This window comes from Penicillium hispanicum (assembly GCF_028827665.1).
Source record: "Penicillium hispanicum strain IBT 35686 chromosome Unknown utg000007l_segment0_segment0, whole genome shotgun sequence".
Classification (NCBI taxonomy): domain Eukaryota; kingdom Fungi; phylum Ascomycota; class Eurotiomycetes; order Eurotiales; family Aspergillaceae; genus Penicillium; species Penicillium hispanicum.
Window position 1 is genome coordinate 2,757,085 of NW_026623199.1, and position 15,125 is coordinate 2,772,209.

At 53.9% G+C, this 15,125-nt stretch overlaps 5 protein-coding genes across 5 annotated transcripts; 3 read left to right on the top strand and 2 right to left on the bottom strand.

The window, feature by feature from the left end:
* Positions 1-38: 38 nt before the first annotated feature.
* N7459_008803 (uncharacterized protein) lies at positions 39-1,050 on the bottom strand (the record flags this gene model as incomplete). The annotated part of the gene is made up of 2 exons (XM_056947971.1): positions 39-506; positions 574-1,050. 2 exons carry the CDS (start codon positions 1,048-1,050, stop codon positions 39-41), a joined length of 945 nt encoding a protein of 314 aa, XP_056797481.1.
* Positions 1,051-1,227: 177 nt separating this feature from the next.
* Positions 1,228-3,810, top strand: N7459_008804 (uncharacterized protein; the record flags this gene model as incomplete). Its single annotated transcript, XM_056947972.1, has 5 exons — positions 1,228-1,237; positions 1,291-1,330; positions 1,391-1,698; positions 1,751-3,519; positions 3,577-3,810. 5 exons carry the CDS (start codon positions 1,228-1,230, stop codon positions 3,808-3,810), a joined length of 2,361 nt encoding a protein of 786 aa, XP_056797482.1.
* A 780-nt stretch (positions 3,811-4,590) lies between these two features.
* N7459_008805 (alkene reductase) lies at positions 4,591-5,697 on the top strand (the record flags this gene model as incomplete). Its single annotated transcript, XM_056947973.1, has 1 exon — positions 4,591-5,697. One exon carries the CDS (start codon positions 4,591-4,593, stop codon positions 5,695-5,697), a length of 1,107 nt encoding a protein of 368 aa, XP_056797483.1.
* Positions 5,698-5,972: 275 nt separating this feature from the next.
* Positions 5,973-8,443, bottom strand: N7459_008806 (putative MFS transporter; the record flags this gene model as incomplete). The annotated part of the gene is made up of 7 exons (XM_056947974.1): positions 5,973-5,984; positions 6,037-6,992; positions 7,044-7,081; positions 7,132-7,240; positions 7,290-7,451; positions 7,514-8,077; positions 8,380-8,443. 7 exons carry the CDS (start codon positions 8,441-8,443, stop codon positions 5,973-5,975), a joined length of 1,905 nt encoding a protein of 634 aa, XP_056797484.1.
* Positions 8,444-12,809: 4,366 nt separating this feature from the next.
* N7459_008807 (acetate uptake transporter family protein) lies at positions 12,810-13,857 on the top strand (the record flags this gene model as incomplete). Its single annotated transcript, XM_056947975.1, has 3 exons — positions 12,810-13,216; positions 13,285-13,450; positions 13,537-13,857. 3 exons carry the CDS (start codon positions 12,810-12,812, stop codon positions 13,855-13,857), a joined length of 894 nt encoding a protein of 297 aa, XP_056797485.1.
* Positions 13,858-15,125: the final 1,268 nt, after the last annotated feature.

The window sequence follows — 15,125 nt, forward strand, 5'->3', positions numbered from 1 at the left end:
GAGATAGAATACAGAATGAAGTGCTGAGAAAATGCCGACTACGACATCCATCTCCCAATTGTCTCCCCAAACCAGCTCACAGCCTTCTCCCGTCTCTTCTCTCGCGCGTCATCCTGGGTCTTCATAAATGGACTGGCCTCCTGGAGATAGACCTTCTGCTGTTCAAGCTGAGCATTGTGTGCCCGGATCTCCAGCTCCCGCTCATGTGGTGTCAGCTTGTTGAGCGGCTTTGACGGCTTGAACCCTGCTGGGATTGACTCGCCCCCAGGGATCTCAACAGTAAACTGCGGCTTGTCGCCAGTTACCGCCGGTGCCTTTGCAGTATTTTCGGGATGGAATAGCGAGGTGAGCGGGGGTGGTTCTTTGCCCGCTGCCTTGGCTTCTTCCACTCGCTTCTCATAGTCTAGCATTTGGTGGTAGAGTTTGTCGGCATGCATTTGAATACGTTCTTCTTTCTCGGCGTCCATCTCAAAGGATCCGGCGTAACCTAGAGCCTGAAGGAATTTCTGCTCTGGTATCAATATATATTCAACCAAGTGAGGGAAACAGGTGGGGTGAAGGTAGCCAACTCACACTCTGCGTCAAAAAGCACCGCGAGAAAGTGCCGTTCTCCGCTGCGCACATCGTCAACCGCGATTCGAGCTGCTTTTTCCAGTTCCCCGTCTGGAAGCAGTATGTCAAGGCCTCATGTTCCAGTGCGCAGTTCTCCATCGCTGCTCGTTGTACCGAATTACCGCGCTCCTTGAACTTTTCGATCACTCGCTCCGCCCCGCGGACTCCGGAGCTTTCGTCGACGACGGCCGGGGGCTTATATGTTTTCCACAGCTCCGCATAACGGCCATCCTGGAAGAGCGAGGCAGCAGGCACCTGAGGTTTCGAGGGATCGGCGGACTCTTTCGATTCGGAGGACGGCGTGGGTGTCGATGCTGGGTGCTTCACGTCGGGCGCCGGAACATATTTATCGGGGGCTTCTTGCTTGAGGTACTCTTGGAGGCTCGGATCGAGCTTTTTGACAGGGTCAATCTTGCTATCACCCCAAAACCAACCCATTGGGAATAATTGCTGGACAAGCGGGAGGAAAAGGCGTGGGAAGGCGACTCTTCAAAGCGTTGCGGAGAAATCGGGACAAAAATGGATCGGCCCCGATAGGCTTGGTTCCGACCGCCGCTGGCGTCGTGCACTTCTGACACCAACACGACGCGTCCATCCCGACGCCGTTCCTCCATAATGGCTTCCAGTACGTCTTAAATGACCTGGGGATTACGGATCATGTATGCTAACTGTTTACAGCACGAGAGGAACGGTTGCAAATGCGACAGCGCGGAGCTGGGTACGCGCCTCTACCCCGCGAAACCATAACACAAGGCCATTGAGCTAACTTGCGGTCCAGGACGCGCGATATTAAGAAAGTTGACTTTGGATTCTCTTTTGGGGGACCAGCGCTCGGTCTTTCAGAGCCAGCTCCTCTATTCGGCGCCCCTGAGCCATCGGAACCGCCGCAAACACAACCCGTGCCAACTGCTGCAACTCCGCCGTCGTCGAAACTTGCCTCGCAACCAGGGTCGCAAGCGCAAGTCGAACAGCCTCAGCGCACACCCGGAAGCGCGCGTAACAAACTTCCACAACGACCCTCGACGTACGATATACCTTCAGATGACAGGCCCGCAGAGCCGCGAAGCAACAAACGGCGAAAACCCAGTGCGTTATGCGATACCCTCGTCATTAGATTCCTGTGTTAACAAAAGCAAAGATCCACCTAGTAGGAAGTCAGACAGCCCGACCCGTCAAACGGTCTCGGAATCTGAGGGTGCCCAATCACTACCCACCGAAAATGGAAGTGCGGAGGGTACAGACGCGCCCGCGCCCCAAACTCCTACGGCCGAAGCTTCAAATAAGGATGTGTCACAGCGAAAAGCCACAGATGACACGCGTCAATCTCAACCGTCGCCTGCCCCCGAGGTTTCCGTGAACAAAGAAGCAGAGGAGGGCCAAATCCTCGGGACAAATGGCGCAGAGACAGGATCTCCACCTGTTACAGATAAGCGACAGAGAAGTAAGGAACAAGGACCAAGCCCCGGGCCTGCCCCCGATCGGAGTACGAGAGCCACGCGGCCCAATCGGAACCGATCACCCAAAGCTCCATTGGATGAAGCCCAGCCCATTGTCGAATCCACTGAACAGTCACGCAAGACGCGGCAAAAGAGTCGTTCCCCACCACAAACTACGGAGTATGCTCAAGGAGCTGAAGAGCAACTGCCAAAGAGGCCTTCGCGAACTTCTGAATCGCCAATCCAAGAGAGAGGCGATAAAGCAAAGACAAAACGTCGACAGAAGCGTGGCGTCTCTGCTAATACATCTGAAACGGTTCAAGAAAGTCAACAATCTGTGCCAAGAATTGGAGTCGAGACGAGAGGAGCTGATGAGCCGGATACCAACTCTGGTAGGGTGGTCGAAAATGACGATCAAGAACCGACGAATTCATCTCAGACGGAAAAGAAGTCTAGAAGGGGCAGAGGAGGCGCTGTAAATGGCAACCACTCTACTCTGCGGGCCGTGGAAAAGGCAGGCCCAGAAGCTGGTATTGAACCACGAAAAGAGCCCAGAAAGACGGGGTCTAAACTCTCCTCGGAGAGTAAACGCCATCAAGGCAGACCGTCTGTGCCTAGAAAATCGAATGGGGTTAATCAGGTTGAAGGCCACACCGAGAGCCCAATCGATGCCCCCAGCGTGGGTGAGTCGTCTAAGGTAGGCTCACGCCAAGGCCGCAAGCGCACGAAGAAACAAGCAGCGCAGCCCGAGCCCGAGCCCGAGCCCGAGCCTGAACCTGAACCTGAACCTGAACCTGAACCCGAACAGCCCCAAGAGCCTGAACCGGAAACAGGATCTGGAGGGTCGAAGTCTCGTGGAGGTAGACTTGGGAAGAAGGGCAAACGGACAGCAGAGACTGCATCCACGTCACCGGAAGAACAGCCAACTACCGAGATAACCCAAGAGACTGGCCGGAAGCCCAGAGAGCCCCGCGGTGAAACTGTGCCCGTCACCGTTCATCGTCTGACCAATGTATCTGCTCTGGGTGTAATGTATGCTTCTGCCGGCTCTGGCGATGAGGAGGAAGACTCTGCCGACGAACTCTCGACTCGCCAGAAGACGAAACTACCCAATCGGGGCGGGGTCAATCCGGCTGATGTGTTGGGCCAGATTTGTCGCGAGACCCTTGAAAAGACGCTCACGACCCTCAAGAATGGAATTGCAAATGAAACAAACCAAACACGACGTGCTGAATGGACGCGCAAGCGGAAAGCTGTCGAAACATTTGGCACTGAGCTGGATGGTCGTTTGCTGGATTTGAGCGAGATGCTAGACAGCAACTTTGTACTTGGTGTGCAATTCAAGAAAGCCAAGCGGGAGATGATGGATATGCGGAACCATTTATACAAGGTGCGACGCGAACGAGAGAGTATAGCTCTACAGATGGATGCGATCCGGGGCAGGCATATGGAAGAGGAGAGTAGCAAGACGGTGAGTTTACTATTTGAGATCCCGAGTTGATACGCATTCAGACTAACAAGGACACAGGCGCGAGCCAGTATCAACAACTCCCTCCACAGTCTCGAGCTTGCACTTGACCGTAGTCAACACCGAGCTTCCTCTGCTGCGGATACTTCCCCTACAGACTTTGATTTCATGCTTCGCACTGTGGCGGAGGATGTGAGCAGTCGGGCGCCGGGTGCGCAAGGTGGTCTTCTCAACCAGGTCCGCGCTTTTAATGCGCAGCTCGAGAATGAAGCGCGCCGCCTGGAGAGACAATGAGCGTGTTTAATTCGGAGTAATTGGGGTGAAATCTGTCGTTCATGATACCATATTGTGGCATATTCCCATGGCGGGACCAAGGGAACAACGGCCTGCATAGTGTTAGGGTTTAGGTAGGTACACCGGGCCCTCGTGGCACCCGAATTTACGGTTATTACAAAGCCGCGGCAAATCGGCAAAGACAAACTTCCGAGGTCCGGTTTTGTCAGCCATCATTATGGATGGGTGTGGCCAACATTCTTCACGGAGATCATAATGAGCCATTCGAGTAGAGATAACGTGATAACGGACAACTAGCGAATGAAATGCACAGTTGAAAGGAGGAGTGTATCTCATTGATCGATGATTAGGAATCCGGCAGGATTGCCAAGTGGAGACCTCGGGACCTCGCGCACTAGTTATACAGTGCTGACATATGTATGGATGTACGGACGGAGTCTGCACTTGTCCGATCCGAAGGTGAATATAGCAGACATTACTAGCTAATACCTAAATCACGGATTTTTGGCTTTGAAATCACCGTATGAAGCCCTTGATTATTATTCGTGTTCGACGTACCTTCGCTTGGTCGTATTATTAATATTGATCCTCTCATACTGGCACGGAGTTTACGGAGTTATCGAGATCAATCTAAATAATAAAACAACAGCATCCAGTATCCATGATCCTTTTCTTCTAATATTATACAGCGCTAGAACCATTTAACTGGCTCAATTGACTCGAAATCATCCGATTTATACATATCTTTGTCCAGCCCACCTGTAATAACCGACATCCGTCATGACGAAGCTCTTCAACCCCCTTCGAGTTGGCCGCATGGAGCTCTCGAACCGCATCGCCATGGCACCAATGACCCGCCTCCGCGCTGACGACCAGCATGCCCCCCTCCCAATTGTGAAGGACCACTACGCCCAGCGTGCCTCGGTGCCCGGAACGCTTATCATTACCGAAGCAACCTCCATCTCTCTACGCGGCGGGAACTACCCCAACACGCCGGGTATCTACAATGACGCCCAGATCGCCGCCTGGAAGGAAGTCACCTCAGCCGTGCACGCCAAGGGCTCCTACATCTACCTGCAGCTGTGGGCCCTGGGCCGCGTCGGCATCCCAGACCTCCTCAAAGCCGAGGGCGGCTTCGACCTCGTGTCCAGCAGCGCCGTGCCCGCCAATGCCGACGGCCCCGTCCCACGCGCCCTGACCGAGTCCGAGATCGAAGCCTTCATCGGCGAGTACGCGCAGGCCGCGCGCAACGCCGTGGCGGCCGGGTTCGACGGCGTCGAGATCCACGCCGCCAACGGCTACCTGATCGACCAATTCATCCAGGATGTCACTAACAAGCGCACCGACCGCTGGGGCGGCAGCGTGGAGAACCGCTCCCGGTTCGCGGTCGAAATCACCCGGGCCGTCGTCGACGCCATCGGCGCTGACCGCACGGGTATCCGCTTCAGTCCGTTCAGCAGCTTCCAGGGTATGAAGATGGAAGACCCGTTGCCGCAGTTCACACATCTGGCGCAGGCGCTGCGTCCGTTCAAGCTGGCCTATGCGCATCTCGTGGAGCCCCGTGCCTCGGGGTTCGACATCATCGAGACCGATGAGACGCTGAACTTCTTTTTCGAGGCGTACGAGGATGCTGGCCCTATCGTTGTTGCTGGAGGCTATACGCCGGACTCGGCGCGCGAGGCGGTCGATGTGACGTATCAGAACCACGAGGTTGTTGTTGCCTTTGGACGGCCGTTTACCTCCAACCCGGACCTGCTTTTCCGGCTCAAGGAAAATGTGGAGCTCACGCCCTACCAGCGGGATGTTCTCTATATCCCCAAAGAGCCCAAGGGATATGTTGACTTTGGCTTCAGTGCGGAGTTTCAGGCTGCTACCGCTGCGGCTTAATTGAGGTTTTCGGGTTTCTTGTTATGCTGCATAGCATGGTTTTTGATATTTGTTTTCTAGAAGACGAATCGTAATAGATCTGATGTTCCCACATGGTTTATTGTTCTAATACACTCTATTTCCATTGAGCGGCACTCACCTCTTCAATCGCCCCAGGGCTGTCTAGTTCTGTGATAGCCGTCAATGTGTTTCTGAAAGAAAATCAACTGCAATTAATGTAGTAATCCATATGGGACTCGAGTTAGATAGGCTTGCCTTGCCCACTGCTCCCAAAATCACAGTTTATACTTAAGAACCGAGTTAGTATCAAGCCCAAGAATCAACAATGAACCCACTCACCCGAAATTCCCGATTCTGTATATCCGTCAGATCCAGAAACTCAGAGTTCTCCCGGTGCTCTAGTCCTTCATGATGATTATCCCTCCTCCGGTTCTCCCACGTATAGTACCCTCGAAGCACGAGCACGGAAACAATCGCCACCGCCAGCGTCGCCACAATCGCAATCTTCGCCGGGATATAGTTTGGCTCATCTGCTGTGCGGAACGTCAATGGTCCGAGAATATTACCCAGACAGAAAGACATGAGCAAGACAGCGTTCATCGTCACTTTCTTTGTGTGGCCGGCGACGTTGGCTCCGGCCACCGAGTACATGATTGGGAGGGCGGAGCCTGCCGCTTGTGTCAAGTAGTTACCTGCCAGCTGGGCGGATTTCATATCCTTGGGTGAAAATGCGAGGAGGCAGCCCCCTAGTAAGCCGACGGTTAGGGTACCGACGACGCTGAGACAGCGCTGGTCGTAGCGGGAGGCGCAATAAGATGCGGTCAGCGTACTGATTATGCTGACAGCGCCGTTGGGAACGTTGAGGAGCTCGGTTTCCTTGGTTGTAAACCCAATGTTCTTGATAATCAGGGACGTGAAGCTGGTGATTGCGGCGTTGGGGACGTCCATTGCTGTCACGATCACGGCGATCAGGTATGTTTGCGGGTCACGGAGGACCTCGACTGCTTGGCGCCACTTGAAGTGCTTGTTCTCGATTCCGGTGCGGTTCTCGCGCAGGCGCTCAATGGATAGGACTTTCTCGGCGTTGGACAGACGCGAGGTCATGGGGTTGTCTGGCAGGAAGATGAAGATGGTGATTCCGACGGCGATGGTGATCAGTCCGAAAATGAGGAACATGATCTGCCAAGCCTTGAAGCGGTCGTTCGTATAGAAGAGCAAACCATAGGCGACCAGTGCGCCCATGATTGGAGCGGTTCCGGTACCGAGATACCAGATGCCCATACGTCTAGGTTGTTCTGCTAGGGGGTTAGAATAGCGAAGCAATGGATATAGTAGAACTGGCTAACCATTCCTCCTGTACCACATTGAAGTAATCAGGATTAATCTGAATGGTTGTCAGAAGATGCTGAATCAATTTCTGTCGCTTCCACTCACGCAGGAGCAATTGCGCTTTCGAAGCAACCCAGCAACACTCGAAGGGTCATCAAGCCACCGAAGTTCTTCGCGGTGCAGTTCAGAGTTGTCATAAGGCCCCATAGTGTGACTATATCTTATCAGTTACATCGATCAAGTATTCTGGGATTTCGCTATACCATTGAGACCCAGATATTTCGCCGTTGGCAGTCGTTGCATCAGGAATCCTGTCGGAAGTTCGAAGAATAAATAGGTCACGTAGAAAGCCAGGGTCAAGTTGGAGAACTGGTTCGTCCGCATATTGGTATCGCTAAGCAAGCCCATCACGGAGGCGTAGTTGACTAGGGATATACGTTAAAAGGCCAACTCCCACACCTCATGACAGTCTAGAACCGTCACCTACTAAGCACCTTGTCGAGATATTGGAGATTATATGCCGCCCACATCAGGGGCATAATCATCCAATCTATCTTGCGCACTAGTGTCTTCTCATCCACATCCAACACGACTGCCGTATCCTCGTCGCGAAGGAACTCGAGTGCCGCATCGGCCTTGCCAGCTGGAATCGTACCATCCTTGACTTCGACATCGACCGACTCAATCGCGCCAGACCGACTGTGCTCATCGGGGTATCCCATGTCGAGTTGCTGTTTTTCAAAGGCTTCGTATCTGTCTTGGTAATGCTGGTCGCGTGAATTCGCTGAAGGCCCAGAGGTATCAACCAATATCAATCTCGTCCAGGCGCTACCCCCCTTCTCTAAATACAGATAAGGAGCAGCGCCAATTAGCAGTATATCGCCCAGCTCGGCCGAGAACCGCCATCGCTGTGCAACTGATAACACGAGCCGCGATGCCTCTTCAAGAAGCTTGATCCCGGTATGCCCGCGACAGTGAGTGGAGGCGCAGGTTATCTCGTCTTCGACGGCAGTGCACAGACTGGATGACTGATCGGACGACGTATGGTTGGCTGCATGATTGAGGATTGGAGGGAGAGCCAAAGTTAATCACAGATAGTAGCGAGACGAGCGTGAAGCATGACAGGCTCTTTGGTTGGTTAGTCAGGCTTGAACAGGAAGGTGCTGTGGCATGAGGCATAAGTGGGAGAGATAACTGTTGTCGCAGAAAGCCCGTCCAACGCAACGGGTCTGGAGGACGGATTGTCAGTGGTCGAGAAGAGAGATAAAGGTGCAGTGCCCCGGTATCGTCAGGGGAGCTGCCGTGCTTGGAAGGTGAGATTGGAAAGCGCGAGTGCTGATAAGAAAAGCTTACAGATGCGCGGGATGGCCGAGTCCTCGACGTTTTCTTGGATCAGGGTCTTCTTGCACCCCGCCATTCTGTCATCTTTTTTTCTTCTGGAAGAACAGATCTTGTCATCAGGCTCGATATTGGGCAAGCTTTTCACTGCAGAATCCCTAGTGACTGGCGCGGCCGAGACCATGCAGGACAGACGGAGTACGAGGTGAGCACCCCGAGCGGGCGTCGAGCGGATTCACCGATTTACAACGCATTGCCCATGCATCTCTCTATTTTTCGGACTGCAAGCGGTGTCGTCCTCCGTTCTGATTTATCTTTTCCGGCGGTTTGTATACGTCCACTTCCAGTGTAGACAGACCTGTCGCGATTCTGCACAACGCCCACAGCCCCAATCTCCTGCGCAATTCCCCCAGCGGGGTCGAACCGAGACCGAGATTTGTGGACCAACAAGGGAATCCCCAAATCTGGTGGGCCCCGAGCATCGATGAGGCCATTCTGGTGTCATCGTTCCGCTCCACCGAGCCGAACGCGGCGACCTCGGCAAGAAATTCGCATTAACACAAACAACTGACGTAGAACCGTGAGATGGATCCTGGTGGAGCAAGATCGATGGCACATCTTCAGAAGATGGACTCCATCTATGGACTCAAAAATGAATACCCCTTAGCCGACGGGTGCTTAGATATCCGGCACCCGATGCCGGACACGGCACGCGATCTGCGCGCTATAGACGCCGATGACGTCGTTTGGTCCGGATGTGCCAGACGCTGGCGACTCTGGTTTGCTCGCGAGAGACTGAATGATTGATTCTGTTTGAATGCAGGTTCATTCGTGCCGGGGTGTAATTCTGTTCGCATGGGCCGATCCCCCGCATGGGGATCGGGGTCAGATGAGCGACGTGTGGGGAAATCAGTCTCGCTCTAGGCGTGCGCTCTGCATTGAGCATAACAGGTCGATGCATGGGTTCGGTAGTCAGGTAGAAGGCCAGGAATCGGCCCAAGCGCTAGAGATCGGCCACTGCATCCCGCCAATCGATCTGCCTGGCGGGTTGTGAGAGCTTCCCCCGCAATCCTACATTTTGCTGATGTGACGATGTACTGCTGAAGGCCGTGGTAAGGCTCAGTACAGGCCGGGGGAATGGAATACACGGCGCTGGAACCCTGCTTGCCAGGAAAATGGGGAATGGAGTTTGTGGATTCAGGGTCACTGAGTGCCAACCACTCTCGGTTGGATGGGCCGGGGAACTTGGCGGTCGAAGATTGGGTTGACCATGAAGGCTTCCCCAGATCAGCTCCTTTTTGGATCGGAAGTGGCGGTTTACGCTGGACTGAGGATTCGCTGATGCTGCAATCGATTATTGGACCTTGAAAGTGTATATCACCGCATATGGGGATTCCGGTATTGCGTGGCCCCACAAGATGGAACGAGTGACGTGGTGACTCCTTTGCCATACGCGTGAAGTGAGATCGTGAAATGGAATTGTGGAGTGGAAGACTAAACGAGTCAGCCCTCCAGTGGAGAATAGTATACCCTCAAGCGAAAAAGACAATCGTGATCGACGGCAACTCTGGAAGTATCTCACATAAGACCACCACTAATAATTGCCAACTCGAAGATGAATGCCACGCCCGGATCCTCGCGGATTCGCAAGCCATAATGGCTTATGGCTTGCTCCGTACTAACTGGGCATCGATGGCTTGCAGCCATACTATTATTGGCATGAAATCTGGATCTATGTAGACTATTATTTCCGCCAGCGATGCTCATGCGACCGCCCGGGCCCACTCGTACTGCTGACGATCAACAATTCCATAACAATTTGATCATGATGCTAGGACAGCTTACTATGTACTGCCAGCACTAATCGGGTGCAACACATCCTGGCTGCAGGAAACGGTCATATAACTCCGTCAATCATAGGCATTGGAGCACCTGCAGACCGCGAGTGGACGGGCTGGTTGGACGCCGCAGATTGTGGTTGCGCAGGCCACTTCTGCCCCTCGGTTCGACTAGTTCTTGTCATGGTTACGATCGGTAGAAATTGCATCCTTGGAATGAGCAGCTGGCGCTATTATTGTCGATTTCCAGGACTATCAGTCATTACTGCGTAGGCGGGCTGCACTGGCCTCACACACGGGATGGTTGATGTCCATCCGTTCTATTTTCTTCCCGTTGCCATTTTGAACAAGCTTGTGTCGGCCATGATTGATGAGAGACACCTGTCATATCAGCTCGGCCACGGAGCTTAGAAGTCAGTTGACCCCTCGCATGGGGCGAGTCGATCTGGTACACGAGCCGTCGGAGTCCAAACAATAGGCCCTTTGACCTGACACGGCCTGAGTGCGAAGCGCTGAGACTGCAACAACACTGCTTCCACTGCGAAGGGACCTAGACGGTTAGTATCACACCTAATTAAGTGGGTTCGTGTTTAGCCTCAGACGAGGCTGGGCACCATACACTCAGTACTGTATACCTGAACTCCATAGTCAGAATTTTCTTCGTATAGTGGTGGAGGTTGGCCGAGTAGGGTCCCACCAGAGGCGCGTCTGGTCGTGTCGCAGCATGTAGCTCTAGCAACCACCAGCAGACTGCGTGTCACCACAATAGAGAACGCAGCGAGTTAGTCCATCCCCGAGTGGGCATTCGTGCAGTGCACGCCGATCGTCCAATTCCAGCACGCTCGCGACCAGGCCCGTCACCGTCTGGCGGGGTGTGGTCGGTGCAGCCGGTACCTTTTGTACTTTTGTACGACACGACACGACCCGCGCCGACCAGCCTGAAAGTGTGTCGCGGCACATCAAAATCAAATGTCGGCCGTGGCTGCAACGGAGACAAGCACGGCAGCCGGTGCGAGCGGGCGTCTAATGAGGATGGACTCGCGCGGCGACGTCCAGATGGGCCGAGACGTTGAGGTCTCCACACGGTGTGGGAGGTGGTTGAATTTTGGGCATGGTTTTGAGTAGGCTCCACTGTTGTGTTCCTCTGGGCTCGACGAGGCCTCCAAAACAGGGGCTCACTCCTAGTGCCGTCTGCCCACTGGCGAGCATTAGATCCAGCACGGCAACGAGGAAGGTCGGGCCAGTGCCAGGGTAGTCTTCAGCGGTGGGCAACGATCCATTGCTGCATCATCGTCCGCTTATTCTGCCAAGACCCATAATAACCGGGGGATCAGTTAGTTTGCAGCTCAATATTAAGATTGGTAATCGGGTACTGAGCACGGCGTGCACATAAGTCAGCACGGAATGCGCTTGAGGCGTGACGCAGTCGACTGGAGACTCCGCTTGATGGAGCAACAAGCACTCCCCACCGAGGATCGCAGGAACCAGTTTGCCACGAACTAGGAAACCATCCGAGGTTTCCGATGCCCGCCTTCTGGAGTGCATAGAAACTCAATATGTTCACGTCGTAGCAGCCGGGGAGGGGGATTACCGTGGTACCAGCAAGACCGAGCAGGAGAAAAGAGGAAGAGAGGTCCCACTTGCCAGGCGTGGAAATTACCGTACGAATACCAGCTGATGCGGGCTCCAACCCTGCGAAAGAAGGGGAAACTCGGTTCCGTGACGGTCATGACTCACTCTCCCTCGCTGCCCCACTACTTTCCCCAGACTGTGCGGCCAATGACTTTGCTCGCAGCTTCCTTACCTCCGTGCGCCCCCATGCATCTCTCGTACGTATCCCAGGTATCCGGGGTTCGACCCTCCTCTCCCCCCCATGGGAGATGGCGGGCTCGGCGCGCATTCTAGATGCTGACGATTCCCCCAGAAAATGCAGCAAAGTTGCAGCAGCCGCGGAGGGAACCAGCCCTCCGTCGTGTTCCGCATAATCATGGATAAATGTCGCCGGGGTTCCCCAAGTCTCACACAGTCCCAGTTTTCCCTTTCTCCTTTTTTTTTCTCCAATTAACCTCTGTTAGTGTTGGGTGGGACTCCCTGCAGCTGCACATCATTGCGATTTATTGAACGAGAAAGCGGGTAAGTCGTCGACTCCACTTTGTTCCCTTCGTCCCCCAACGGCTCTGAATCTTTTTCATCCGAGGCATGCTGCTGCGACCCTTGGCCCGCAAGGCAAGCTTGACTTTTGGTCCTAGCGTATTTGCCAAAGCTTGCGGTCTGCAGACTGCAGTCGGCGGTCCTGTGAGAGGGTGAGAGAGCCGAACATCCAAAAGCTATATTAGCCCCGGTTGCGCCTCCCCCCGCTGGCTCTTCTCTCGTTCCCCCATCTATATCAAATCTGCCTTAGCAGTGCTGATTGGCCCGCGTTTGGATCACCTCTCTTCGCCTTCTATTCCTCTTGTCCTCTCTTATAACTGTGTTATATCAATTGAGGTTTTGTTATTGTATTATCCAGCGACCTGGGTATATTCTTTTTGTCGACGCACCTGATTTTTGCTCCCTCGGTTTGTGACCCTGAACTCTGAACCTCGTCTTGAGCACCAGTGATTCATCATGTCTGCGACTGAGACTACCAACAACGGCGCCCTGGAGAAGGATGTCGGTCCTGTGCCCCAGGCCTCCAACTCCGACAACGGCACCACTGTCTACCCGCAGATGTCGGCCGAGGAACACGACGTCGCCCGCGCCGCCGCACGCTTCGGCTACGGCCCTCTGGCCCAGGTCAACACCGCTGAGGCCAGCCTGCGCCCCTTCGGTGGTGAGTTCCAGCCCGGTCTATACAAGTCCGTCGCGGACCGCAAGTTCGGTAACCCGGCTCCTCTGGGCCTGTGCGCTTTCGCCCTCACCACCTTCGTGCTGAGCGCCATCAACATGGGCGCTCAGGATCTGACCGCGCCCAACATTGTCGTCGGTCTGGCCTTTGGCTATGGCGGTCTGGTACAGCTGCTGGCTGGGATGTGGTATGTCCTGCATCAATTGCTGCTGACAAGTCGCGAGTCGCAAGTGCTGATCATTTATGCCTGTACAGGGAAATGGCTGTGGGTAACACCTTTGGTGCTACTGCGTTGTCTTCGTACGGGGGATTCTGGATCGCCTTCGCCATCGTTCTGACTCCAGGTGGGTTTGAGATCGTGGAAGAACTGGGTGGCCTGAAATCCCAGTCATTCAACAGCTCGATGGGTATTTTTCTGATGGTAAGTGTTCCCTGATAGTCTAAAACCCGTGTCGCGCAAACACAGTTCCCACAAGGAAAACGCCTCGTGCTGACATCTCCCATCAGGGCTGGTTCATCTTCACCACCATTCTGCTCTTCTGCACCCTCAAGTCAACCGTTGCCTTCTTTCTGCTTTTCTTCTTCCTGGACCTGACTTTCCTGCTGCTGGGAATTGCCTACCTGCAGGGAGACCACCACTCGGCCCAACCCAACATCCAGAAGGCAGGTGGCTTCTTTGGTCTCATGGCTGCTTTCGCGGCCTGGTACAACGCTCTGGCTGGTATTGCCGACACCAGCAACAGCTTCTTCATCATCCCCGTTGCCCATTTCCCCTGGTCGCCGACCGGGAGAAGCCGTCGCAACAAGACCGACCGGGAGCTGGCGTGAACTGTCTTCACCACGCCGGGGATGTGAAAAGGCGAAACTTGTCGCGTTTATAATGCTGTTCTGATACCCCGCGCGACCGTACCATACTGGCTGCAAGAGGGGAGGACGTTCTCTCGCGCCCTGTGCTGGCTTTCTCTCGAGGCGTTGAGTCGTTGTCGATGACAGGCTGGTGCGGTGCTGTGTCGAATCGAAGGAGATCCTTCCTTGTCGGTGGCCTGGGACTGTGCGCGTTCTCTGATTTTTCGAATGGTCGTCGGGTTATTTCTCTGGCGACACGCAGTTGCACAAAATCATTCGTGTTCGCGTGGAAGCTGTAGTTTCTCTGCAGAACGTGGGTATATATAATAGGGGACCCGGTTCGGGTCTCCGAGTTTCCTTGTTGTACCTAGTCTCCTTGTCTGATTCAGTTGAGTAATAATCGATTGACGTTATGATAATGAGTGGAGTCGTTCTGGTGTAGTTTGCGTGCTTGGTCGGTGTGTCTGGCCGTGACATTTTTGATTCAGCTGTGTGACTGGGTTCTGCAAAACATCAAGTAAGCCAGGGCAGGTCATTGTTCCGAGATTCTGGTCCTGTTCCTCGTGGAGTGATGCAATGCGGAAATGCTCGATGAGGATGACCAGTTGAAAGATAGAAAGAGGACCATTGAGATGTAGCCACAGCTCAGATAGCCTTGTTCTTCTCACTCTGTGTAGCAAAGAACTTTGTAACCAAGACTCCCTCGACGATAAGTCAAAGCAGTACTAACTAGTACATACTGTTGCTTAGATTGAGGTACGGCAAACCCGAGGACTCTATCGAGGCTCTGAAGGGAGGGTCTTCTGTGCATGAATGTGCCCAGGAACAGGAAGAGCACCTTGAGAATGAAACTGTAGATAAGAGCAAGGGTTAGGCAATCATGTACATAGGACCTCTTATTTAGCTTGTGGGCTTGCTCGGGCCGCTGAAGCGCCCTTTATCAGTCCAAGTTAGCGCCGACATCTACCCGGTTGGAGATCGGGGGTCGCTCGGTGTTCAGGAGGTGGCTGTGGTTTGCGTCGGGAGATACTTGGATTTCCATCCTGCTCTTGGTAATTGCGTCCTCCACAGAGTTTGGCAGTATAACACTTGCGCTAATAATGTGACATTCCGGTGGGATTATTTGCTTGGAAAGTGTCCTTCTTGAAGAGGTTCTACTATAGCGTAGAGGCTCGGCTTTTGTTCGGCGCAAGGGGGAGCGCCCAGGTGTGGTCTATGCTCACGCCAGTAGACAGACGACTAGGGCAGTG